General features: G+C 42.5%; 1 protein-coding gene across 2 annotated transcripts; it reads right to left on the minus strand.

Moving 5' to 3' along the window:
* Positions 1-642: 642 nt before the first annotated feature.
* On the minus strand, positions 643-12,887 carry LOC138947770 (arylsulfatase B-like). 2 transcript variants are annotated; one of them, XM_070319332.1, is made up of 10 exons: positions 12,727-12,887; positions 11,804-11,874; positions 11,343-11,504; positions 10,806-10,965; positions 8,854-8,966; positions 7,213-7,329; positions 5,125-5,247; positions 3,717-3,849; positions 2,319-2,472; positions 643-1,788 (listed from the first exon to the last, which is right to left on the minus strand). In XM_070319332.1, the coding sequence occupies exons 3-10, from the start codon at positions 11,451-11,453 to the stop codon at positions 963-965; spliced, it is 1,737 nt and encodes a 578-aa protein (XP_070175433.1). In that variant the 5' UTR covers positions 11,454-11,504; positions 11,804-11,874; positions 12,727-12,887; the 3' UTR covers positions 643-962. The 2 variants fall into 2 exon arrangements, with proteins under 2 accessions (XP_070175433.1, XP_070175434.1); XM_070319333.1 differs by having other exon boundaries at positions 12,708-12,887.
* Positions 12,888-12,932: the final 45 nt, after the last annotated feature.

Consider the following 12,932-nt stretch of genomic DNA (forward strand, 5'->3'; position numbering starts at 1 on the left):
TTTATTTTTTGTAAAAAAATTTTTAATGCAATTTATATCGCGCACATATTCAAGGCGCAGGGATTTATTTATGCCGTGTGAGATGGAAATTTTTTACACAATACATCACGCATTCACATCGGCCAGCAGATCGCAGCCATTTCGGCGCATATCCTACTTTTCACGGCCTATTATTCCAAGTCACACAGGTATTTTGGTGGACATTTTTATCTATGCCTATACAATTTTGCCAGGAAAGACCCTTTTGTCAATCGTGGGATCTTTAACGTGCACACCCCAATGTAGTATCAGTATCAACCAATCATGTTTAATTCTTGGCAGGCTAACACAAAATCTTTTCATATACACCCTTGCTGTTTTGGAAAGCAAGTGTCTGGCTGCAAGCATTTCAGAAAAAAACATCTGCATACACCCATGCACACAATCAGTATTTGAGACACATTGTTCATAAGGCTTTCACATACAATTCACCAGGTAAAGCATGCAGATATCAATTGCTTGTGTACAATATTGCTCAAAAATAGAACTGCCTTCTTAGCCTTCAAAAATGAAGTGTCCAAAAATATCAAAACTCAGCTGTCAAGTGGTCAAAAAGCCTTTCCCTCATCCATTATGCACACTAGCCCCCCCCCCCTCCCCCACCACCACCACCCCCACAAACAATAGAGAGAGACTGAGAGAGAGTGTGACAGAAAGAGGCAGAGAGAATTAGGCTCACATGTATAAACAGATTAAATAAAAAAAAATATAGCAGGAAATGGAATGTTTCTTTTCAACTCATCTTATATTATCACACTGTTCAAGACACACCAACAAAATCATTCAACTATAACCAATAAGCAAGCAAGCAAGGAAACAAGCATAGAGCCAGAAGAGCTGACCCAAAACAGGTAAAAAAAAGTCCTTGTCACCCTTCCCCAGGTCTCAATATCACAAACAGCAGTGTACATGTCATGCCCACATCAAAGAACAACCCACGGCACCCAGGTGTTGTTGTGATACTTGGGGTTGCCACGGTCGTCATTCGGCTTGTTGCCGGGGGTAACCATGGTGTAGGAATACTGCAACAGTCGCTGAAACAGCTGGTCCACAATGGCGGGGTTGCTAGCGGCAATATTGTTGTACTCGCAGGGATCAGAGGGAATGTGGAACAGACAGGGAGATTTCTCTGGCTGACAGTTGGTGCTGGCGTTGGCAGGCTTGGGGCCGCAGTTGATCGTGACAGGACCTGACCTTTGTCGCGATGAGACAGGCTGCACTGATTCGTCAACAGACATCCTGTTTATGAACCTGTCGTCCTTCACACCAGAAAACCTTGAACGACTGGACAGAACATCTGACACTGTCCTGACTTTATGCTGACTCGGGTGGCTGAGAAGCATGTCCTCATGATCAAAGCTATCAGAATGAAAGTTGTCCACATGCAGTCTGTCTTCATCGCCAGAGAGCTGCCACCGTGGGTACCAGTCATTGTATCCATTGCCAATATCCCCGGACACCAACTTAAAGTCACCCACCCGTAGCCCTGCAATTTCATTGAGGGGGTCAATGTTGTGCAGCATTTCCGTCCTGATCGCAGCGCCATTTGTGGACAACATCTGCCAGGCGCTCACTCCGTCCAGGTTTTTCAGTTTCTTGGGGTTGCCTCCGGCAGCTTCGTAGAGCGTAGGCAGCCAGTCACAGACGTGCAGCATCTGTTGGGACACGTAGCCTGCTTTCTGCAGCAGTGGGCTGTGGAGGAAGCCAACACCTCGCACCCCTCCCTCCCACAGCGTGGCTTTTAGGCCTCTGTAACACAGTGTAATAACAATGTGATATGATTTAGTATTACAGGAAAACTATCCTCCCTTATACATGATAGCTTTCATGCCTATGTAACACAATGTTATGACACTGTTTTATTGTCTGGAGTACTTTGGGTGTTCTTACTTCGTATGTTTTACTTTTTGTTTTTTAAAGTTGTTGTCATATGTTGTTTTGGCTGTTTTAAGAGCAGATGAACCACACTTTTCCATCAATTGTATTAATTGTATGGACAATAAATGATCTGATGTCTTTATGTCTTATGTGTAAAATGGAAAAATATCCTACATACGAGAAAGAGACCACACATGTGATAAATAAACCATCTCTTCACATGTGTGCATATCATGTAAATGAGCTCGGGTCAAAATACAGTCAGATCTGACCCTTTCCGTCTGTAGCCTTTAGAGAGAAACACATCTTTTATCAAGCAGGCACTGCACAACACACAAAGACAAGACAAGTTACAAGACAAGTATCCTATATAGGAGTTCATTACTGGCATGCATGCCTACCTCAAAGGGAAGTTATTTGCAGCGTTGAAGTCAAACCCATTAGCTGGTCCACCGTTGTCTGTGGTGAACACGATGACAGAGTTGTCTGCCATGTTGTTTTTCTGCAGTGCAGCATACACTGCCCCAACCCCATCATCCAGCGCTGACACCATGGCTGCACAAAACACCACACAGACACACAGACATGAAGATCGACTAAAGCACTGTTCTTTTACAAGGTTTAAGCATCCTTATTCTGTTAACAATGAATACCCTATCAGGCCTGAAAGTGGCGAGTATTTTACTCGCCATGGCGATTAGAAACATGTAACTGGTGAGTAGAAATATGTTCATCTACTCGCCAAATGCGAGTAAAGTTGCTGAAACAATTAAATTGTTGGTTTGGCTAGAAAAGTTTGCTCTCTGGCTAGTACATTTTCAGAATCACTAGCCAAAGGCAAGTACACCATTTGTTAGACTTTCAGGGCTGCCTATTGTCTGGCAGAATAGATTATAAAAGAGTAAACAGATCTTTAAATACACAAAGAAAGACATTCTGACGATAAAAAGACAGATGGACTGCATTGAAATATAAACAGATAGAAAGAATGAATGAATGAATGAATGAATACGCGTGTGCCAATGGCAGAAGAAACAAAATGTGTGTAATATGTTCAAAGTAATAAATTTAGCCACCAGTACTATAACTAAGCAGCCGGCGCCAGTTTATAAGCTCAAATAACTTTTGATTCCCTTATGAACAAAAATGGGCAAACATTTTTATCGACGTCACATACAAGTCCCACATATCCCTCATAAACCACGACTTATTGTTGAGAAACTACCTTCCTGTATTGAGAGATGAATGTTTGACCTAGTAGTGAAATGCGGGCTTACTTGGAAATGGACCAACACAGTTGTAGTGATTTTTGTTTTCACAGCGAGGAATGGCTTGTTATCAAATGGCTACACACCAACGAAGGTGCACTGATGTTTATTCTTATACAGCCAATATCTGCCCTGGCAATAACCTCTGTATAACAACCACCTGCCCAATAAACACCCTAAATACAGTATCCCTGATGATTTTTTTGCTACATATATAATTCACTTTTCCGCATGTCTATATAAATTATAATGACCACTGTTGGTTGGTCCCTGAGGTGATTGTTATGGAGGTTTGTTCTTGTCATGAAAATGTTATTTGAAAATGAATGCACACAAGTGCAGATGTAATCTTCTTCTTCTTCTTCTGTGCTTGTGGGCTGTAACTCCCATATACACTCATAGGCACAAGTGGGCCCCGCTTTTACGTTTCCCCCCAGCCATTTAGATAGTCATACTCCAATTTGGGGGGTCAGATGTATTGATGTTTTTTCTCACATTGAAAAAAGGGGTTATCTAGAGATGAATTCCTACCAGCATAGATGCGACGTTGCTTGTTCTCAATGTGAGGAAAACGGTCGATGTAGCTCTGTGGTGCCTGAAGGGGGGAGGGGCTGTTCCCATTACCGCTGTGAACTGCTTGGTATGGCAGATACAGGAACAAGGGCTGCACACACACGAAGAGTTGCAAGAAACGATGCATGTTCAGAAATATCTGTGCAGGGAAATAACTCTGTTGGATTTGCATGGGTTGTGGAAGAGTGAATACTCTTGCTTTTAGTGAGTCAAACTTTCCCACGTGGCATTATAGGTCAGTTTGTTTTGTTTGTTCATTCATGGGCTGAAACTCCCACGGCTTTTACGTGTATGACCGTTTTTACCCCGACATTTAGGCAACCATACGCCGCTTTCGGAGGAAGCATGCTGGGTATTTTCGTGTTTCTATAACCCACCGAACTCTGACATGGATTACAGGATCTTTTTCGTGCGCACTTGGTCTTGTGCTTGCGTGTACACACGGGGGGTGTTCGGACACCGAGGAGAGTCTGCACACAAAGTTGACTCTGAGAAATAAATCTCTCGCCGAACGTGGGGACGAACTCACGCTGACAGCGGCCAACTGGATACAAATCCAGCGCGCTACCGACTGAGCTACATCCCCGCCCTTATAGGTCAGTTACTTGCGAGGGGTGTGTCTAAAACACGTGGAAAAGGAGCATATGTGCCAAAAGCTTGGTCTACTAAAAGCAAGAGTATTCATTCTTTCACTTTCTTTCTTTCTTTATTTGGTGTTTAACGTCGTTTTCAACCACGAAGGTTATATCGCGACGGGGAAAGGGAGGGGGGGAGATGGGATAGAGCCACTAGTTAATTGTTTCTTGTTCACAAAAGCACTAATCAAAAAATTGCTCCAGGGGCTTGCAACGTAGTACAATATATTACCTTACTGGGTGGGAGAATGCAAGTTTCCAGTACAAAGGACTTAACATTTCTTACATACTGCTTGACTAAAATCTTTACAAACATTGACTATATTCTATACAAGAAACACTTAACAAAGGTAAAAGGAGAAACAGAATTCGTTAGTCGCCTCTTACGACATGCTGGGGAGCATCGGGTAAATTCTTCCCCCTAACCCGCGGGGGGTCACTCTTTCACATTCCACACAAACCTGACAAGAGCTATTTAATTCCGGAGTTCGTCTATTATACAAGAATTCTTTCAGCAGTCCATATGAAACATCTACAGACTAGGGTTGGCAGGTACACAAACATACACTGGCTGTTAACACAAACACACACGCATGCACACAGACACACACACAAACACACACATACATTCACACACACACCCAAGCACACACACAACTTGCACACTACACACACACACACACAAATCTAATTTTTCCTGAATATTTTTTTCATTTTGTCATGCGCCCTACCTGTGACTTGTCATGATTGTCGATGATGCTGACAGCCTCCTCAGTGAAGACAGTGGTGGAGTAATTCCCTGTGTAGTTGTTCAACACTGTCATGTCTCGCCTGAAGTCCAGTCCCCACTGAGTCTGACACACAATGACAGGTGTAATAATTACAGTGGAACCCCCCTTTTAAGACCCCCCAAATAAAGACATCTTCCCTTTTTACATTTAGTCAAGTTTTGACTAAATGTTTTAACGTAGAGGGGGGAATCGAGACGAGGGTCGTGGTGTATGTGCGTGTGTGTGTGCGTGTGTGTGTGCATGTGTGTGTGTGTGTGTGTCTGTGTGTGTGTGTAGAGCGATTCAGACTAAACTACTGGACCGATCTTTATGAAATTTGACATGAGAGTTCCTGGGTATGAAATCCCCGAACGTTTTTTTCATTTTTTTGATAAATGTCTTTGATGACGTCATATCCGGCTTTTCGTGAAAGTTGAGGCGGCACTGTCACGCCCTCATTTTTCAACCAAATTGGTTGAAATTTTGGTCAAGTAATCTTCGACGAAGCCCGGACTTCGGTATTGCATTTCAGCTTGGTGGCTTAAAAATTAATTAATGACTTTGGTCATTATAAAAATCTGAAAATTGTAAAAAAAAATAAAAATTTATAAAACGATCCAAATTTACGTTTATCTTATTCTCCATCATTTGCTGATTCCAAAAACATATAAATATGTTATATTCGGATTAAAAACAAGCTCTGAAAATTAAATATATAAAAATTATTATCAAAATTAAATTGTCCAAATCAATTTAAAAACACTTTCATCTTATTCCTTGTCGGTTCCTGATTCCAAAAACATATAGATATGATATGTTTGGATTAAAAACATGCTCAGAAAGTTAAAACAAAGAGAGGTACAGAAAAGCGTGCTATCCTTCTTAGCGCAACTACTACCCCGCTCTTCTTGTCAATTTCACTGCCTTTGCCATGAGCGGTGGACTGACGATGCTACGAGTATACGGTCTTGCTGAAAAATGGCATTGCGTTCAGTTTCATTCTGTGAGTTCGACAGCTACTTGACTAAATATTGTATTTTCGCTTTACGCGACTTGTTTCTTCTTCTTCTTCTTCTTCTTCTTCGTTCGTGGGCTGAAACTCCCACGTACACTCGTGTTTTTTGCACGAGTGGAATTTTACGTGTATGACCGTTTTCTACCCCGCCATTTAGGCAGCCATACGCCGTTTTCAGAGGAAGCATGCTGGGTATTTTTGTGTTTCTATAACCCACCGAACTCTGACATGGATTACAGGATCTTTTTCGTGCGCACTTGGTCTTGTGCTTGCGTGTACACACGGGGGGTGTTCGGACACCGAGGAGAGTCCGCACACAAAGTTGACCCAGAGAAATAAATCTCTCGCCGAACGTGGGGACGAACTCACGCTGACAGCGGCCAACTGGATACAAATCCAGCGCGCTACCGACTGAGCTACATCCCCGCCATCTTCCCTTTTAAGACCGTGTCTTCTAAGACTTTCAGTTCATTCCCTATCTAAATTTACCCCCATTTTAAGACTTCCCCGCTTTTAAGACCTGAGTTTCACAGATTTGTTTAGGTCTTAAAACGGGGGTTCCACGGTATAGGTTAGCAGTGTGTCAAACTGCACAGGTGTACGTACCTATCATACATTGTCTGCATGTGCTGGTACACTGGCTGCAAACTTTACCTTGTCAGTTTTACATTTTATAATTACAGTGCTTTCTATATACCCAGATGCGAATACCAACACTGTTATTTAACAGATAATGGCATTACACAAAACATAAAAGCGATCGGCAACATAAACTACAAACACTAGACTAAAAACAGTTACATGTACCAGGACTTTTCGTGTCTTTTCGTGTCTTTTCGAGTTTTAGTGACACCGCTCTTAGTTACCCTTACAGTGCGTTTATACTAGCGATCAGCAAACTAACTTGTCCACAATATCTGTTTTACAGGGTTATACTAATAAATCATATCAATTAACTACTCTGTTTTCTACTGCGTCCGTTCTAGTATTCAACTGGGAAAATACTCCTGAAAAGAGTCTGCTAGGCTACATACCATGTCCGCCTCGTACGTATGGTCGTAGTAATCTTCACAGCCTTGGTAGTACCCCAGGTGAGACTCAAACCCGCGGTACAACGGTGTATACTGCTTTGCAAACATTCCCAAGTGCCACTGCAACACACATCATCTTCTTCAGATCAACTAAAGTCTGAAAAAGTTCTTGTAAGCATTACAAAGTGCTCAAAACACTCGAATCTTTGGAGGCAATTAAAGCCAGTCAAACAGGATAGACTGTGGGTTGGCCATGTTGGGTTTGATGCGTGCATGCCTGGTTTTCTCCTGTAGATGGGTGTCGGCACAGAAGGTCTGCCCGCTGTCCTCAGCCAACATGCTCCGTCTTCATGGCAGCTCAAATTTTTTATCGAGGTTCTCTCCTCTAGATCCGCCGTGTTTCGCCTAGGGGCTTGCGCTGCCTAGTTGATAGGGTCACCTCGTAGAGGATGTGGTCATAGACCATGCACGGTCGGTCTTGGGATAGGGAAACGTTATGCTAGTCCGGAGGGATTACGCCACAATGGCCACCTCGCGAAGACCCAGGGTCCTAGACTAGGGAGGTCCAAGGGGGAGCACCGGGAGGGCTACCCCTCTACCCGCACCTCCAACACAATCCCTTCCCCTGGTAGCTTCATCCCCAAGGAGGAAACAGAGCTACCTGCAACACCCCAGACTGTGGGTTAAACTAATAGCCTTGTAGGAACTGCTATGTGAAGACAAAGGTTTGCAAGACCAATTACCAGGTGACAATAGCAGCCAGACTCATCACAAACAGCTCTCCATTATTGACTGGTGTGCTGTCTACCGACGTGCAAGACAGATTTGATACATCACATCATATCAAGGCATATATTATCATATACCGTACTATGTGAACACAAATAGTGAAGCTTCTTTAGGATTCATGTCTTTTAAAGCTACTGAACTTATCACATCTGGGGCTTTTATTCATGCCTCAGGCAGATATCCGTTTGAAAAAATACCAAGTTTCATGGACTTTCATGTGAGGAGTCAAAAACTGCAATTTTTTTACGAATTAATTTTGGTCTGTCTTCGGGCAGGAAAGCGTGGCCCTCGATGAGGCTCACAGCAGGTCCCGCATGTGACCTAATATTACATATGTACGTCAAAAAACAACATGGAAGTCTATTAGTCTCGGCGAGAGGGAGAATTCTACCTATATTTTGGGCACTTCATTTTAAGACATTGTGTTTGATTACATAAGAAAATTATAAAAGATGGTATGTGGTGGGTCCATTTTGGCACAGCCTTCTGCTCCAGAACGTACGTGATCACGTGAAATGTTAATTACATTTTGGCGGGAGATGTGTTTGGTTGACAACATTAAAAGTTTGTCTAGTCTTCTGTGAGATAGTTGTGTAAATCTTTTGACTGTTTTTATCGTAATCTGCGACAAAAATACAAATCGTTGCTTCAGCAATGCGGTGACGCCTGCACTGCATCTTTAAAAAAAAGTTATCTCCACTTTAAGACTGCAATCCTTCTCTGTAAGACCTGAATTTCTCAGCCCCACGGACATCTTAAAAACATTACAGATCAAGGCAACATAAAAAGTGGAGCGCCTGAACAATGTAGAAGAAATCACACACTGGCGTTTACACACAAGGGAAGACAACTCACTTTGCCCACGATGTGCGAGCGGTATCCCAGTGGGTTGAGGTACTCAGGCATCAGGGTTTCTTCCAGAGGCAAGCCGTACGGCTGATCTCCATATATCACACCATGCTGCATGCCTGTGGTACGTACACCAAGACAAAACAACTCAACAACTGCATGAAAATAAGGTAAAGTAAATCCTGTAACAACTAACATCACAGAAGTCCAATACAAACATTATAAACAAATCCATACGGTATACAGGCCACAAAAAAAAAATAGTCTGTTTACGGTAACCTGACCGACCCTATTTTTTTCGCGCGACCCTAGACTTTTTTTTGGCATTTGGGGAAAAAAAACAACAACAAAAAATAAAAAAAATCCCGACCTACCGACCCTATTTTTTTGGCCTATGTTACCGTAAACAGACCTATTTTTTTTGTTGGCCACATCACCACTTTAGGTCTCACATGAAAATACACTCTAACACAATCCTGTATGACATTATTCAGGCCCCATATCAAGATGAAACACAAAATATTCTGGATCAAATGCAGCAGTCAGACGTTTGCAACAGGGCCGGGTGAGGTCCACGAGAAAGTTACCAACCGGGTGGGAACCAGCCGTGGTGTTGCATTGCTTGAAATTGTGATTTGTTGTGATTTCAACCAATCAGACACCGCGGTTTGTTCTCCCACTTTAGGTTCATGTGCCTCAGCCCTGGTCTCCAAATTCTACATGTTTAAAGGGAGACAACCTAGCTCTACCAGGCTGGGGTGACATGGGGAAATACTGAGTCCCCTTGCTACAAGAACATGGCGGTAGCCAAGGTTCTGCAATGGGTCAGACCGCATGGAGCTTCACAGACGCATACAGATGAACTTCTAGTCTTAATTAAAGTAAGCCAGCTATTTACACATGGCTCTTGCTGTGCAAGTACAGTGCCGCCAGCACCCCAAAAGAAGACGCAACACCGACTGTTGCAAGCGATTTTTTTTGTCATGTTCAAACTGCATGTTGTAAAATACGAGAGGGCAAAGAGATCTCCAAAAGAAACATAGGTATGACTATATGGTATTTTAGTAAATCTATGATCAATGTATGCTTTTTACTTGAAGTCCTGTTTCAGCTGTTCAAAAATGGCATATTCTAGTGAGTTGTGACTTCATGCAGCCAAAGGCAAACTTTAAACAGCTACAGTACCACGTGCACAATCCTAAATATTCACTTTTCTTTCTCAGATTTTCTGTTGATAGCCTCTGTAAATTTGACCCAAAGTTTAGATTCCTATCTTGTTTCAGGTTTAAGTTTACTAGTGGAAAGTAATCGCTTTATTACCCCCCCCCCCCCACACACACACACACACACCACCTCCACCCCCTCTCAAGTTAGCAACAATTATTCAAGTGCCTGCTGATATAAAAGTGATACAAGTAACTAGTTTGCTGTAACATTGGGATCAAGGACACAAGATAGTAGTCTTCAAACATGAACAATTGATCTTGACCTATATCCTACAGACAAAAAATACATATCAGTCAACAGTGAACTAAAACTACAAAGCAATCATCGGACTGAAAAATACATATCAGTCAACAGTGAACTAAAACTACAAAGCAATCATCGGACTGAAAAATACATATCAGTCAACAGTGAACTAAAACAAAGCAATCATCGGACTGAAAAATACATATCAGTCAACAGTGAACTAAAACTACAAAGCAATCATCGGACTGAAAAATACAAAAGAGGCGCACACTATTGAGACTGTACAATGAAAGCCACATTTCAAGACCTCCAAAATTTCCACAACAAAATGTGGTTTTAAAAAGTATGTGATTTTTAAATGGAGACGAGCTTACAGAGGTTATTAACAGAAAATCTGAGTGAGAAAGCAAAGTCTTAAAAGTGAGGGAGTCTGAAATTAGAGGGGTCGTAAATGGGGGGGGGGGGGGGGGGGTCACTGTTACAGATACCTGTGTGAATAGGGTGTCGGCCAGTCATGAGGGCACTGCGGGTGGGGGTACAGATGGGGGAGACGTAGTAGTTGTTAAGAACGATTCCACTGTAGGCCAGGCTGTCGATGTTGGGGGTGGGGATCTGATCTGAACCATGAAAACTGACGTCATTGTAGCCCTGAAAGTGAAACATGATCAAACTTATGGTTAGGTAACAATTAAATCACTTATAAAATACACGTTCAAGTTCATTAATTGTACACTGCAATTATTCAAATTTATGCAAGATACCCCCATTTAAATTTGTCTGCTTCAGAAAAACTCAGTTTCTGGTAGTCTTCTCAGACCCGCAACAAGACCTTAATTGTGTTTGCTGGTTGTTTCAGCTCTTGCCTGATACACATTGCATGGTTTCGGAGCATATAAGGAATCAGCAGCTTGACACACACACACATACACACACATTGTTTAAATACAACCCTGTCAGAGTGTCTGAATACATGAAACAGAAAAGATAAGATTTTATTACTACAAAGAGGAATCAATTATACTGACCAGGTCATCAGCCACAATGACGATGATGTGTGGCCGCTGTGTCGCACTTGACCCACCAGTCACCACTGATGACATCACTGCGAATATCACCACAGAAACCACTTCCATCATTGGACCTAGCTACTCACACCTTTTCAATAGATGATTTGGAGTCAATTAAGTCTGTAAAAGATAATTGGTGAAAGTGTAAAGTTCATGCTAGCCTGAGATCAAATCACATGCTTGAGCGGTCATGTATAGAGTCATGCAACAACAATTAAAACATAATGCTGACAGAGTATATATGTGGAGCTTATATAGCCCTTACAGGAACACACACATGCACGCACGCACACACGCACACACACACACACACACAAACACATGTGCACACACACACACACACACGCACACCAGAGCACACACACCACATATTGCACAATCAACCAGAATATTAAATTACTAAGTTCTGACACACCCACCTTGCATTCAGCACACCAAAACTGCCTGGATGTATATGACATATGCACCCTCTTATCAAAAGCCGCTATCTCTGTAACAAGAAAACAGCGAACATTAAACTATATCGACAAGCTTGGCGGCCCACTGATAACTGTTGCAACAAATAATTTCAGCAGTCTTGAACTAAGACCGGTCCTGGAGAGAACAAAAGAGACCGCATAAAGCAGTTGAGAATATATATAAACCCAGGTCAGTGGCAATGTTTGTTTGCACTTTGCACTCAAATTGCAGTGACAAAGTTACACCATCGCTAATCTGACCACAGGCGGAAGGTATCGTCCACTGGACTACTACTATCACAGAACAAGAGGCGAAGCCTTCAAGGCTCACGTAAGAAATCGACAAACAGTAACACAAACTCAATCATTCCGTCACACATACACACACACACACACACACACACACACACACACACACACACACACACACACACACACACACACACACACACACACACACACACATACACACACACACACACAGTAAGCATTCATGTGAAACTGTGCAAGAAAGCGAGACCCTGGATCTGCCAATTAGTCTCGGCCCGCTCACAATAACAATGACCGAGACTTTCAGTAATTCCTTTGCGTGACGTCTAACCCTCTTACGTCATAATGTGACGTCTTCAAATAGTTTCTATCACACACGTCAAACACTTTTGACCGAGACGTAATCTTCTTATGCGAGCTTTATCCATAGACTCGGAAATGTTAAAGTTTCTATCACACACACACGCACGCACGCACGCACGCACGCACAGACAGACAAAGTTTATCATCGCATAGGCTACACTTACGTGAGCCAAAAACTACTTTCTGTGATAGTAGTAGTCCAGTGGACGATACCTTCCGCCTGTGATCTGACCATCCCTCTTCATACACACGTGCTTATATGTGTGTCCTTTTCCGCGTCGGATATCATGTGCAGTCTCTGTCACGGGATAATGCCGCTGAACAATACAAAACAACATCTGTTCTGTTGTTTTCTGTAGTCACAAGATTCAGTCAGCGCACAAAAAGCGTCTGCTCTGCTTCGTTGTTTGATATGCGCACACAATACAACTCTGTAAAATTTTGGAACCTAAAAACA

Source organism: Littorina saxatilis, linkage group LG14 (assembly GCF_037325665.1).
Source record: "Littorina saxatilis isolate snail1 linkage group LG14, US_GU_Lsax_2.0, whole genome shotgun sequence".
Lineage (NCBI taxonomy): Eukaryota > Metazoa > Mollusca > Gastropoda > Littorinimorpha > Littorinidae > Littorina > Littorina saxatilis.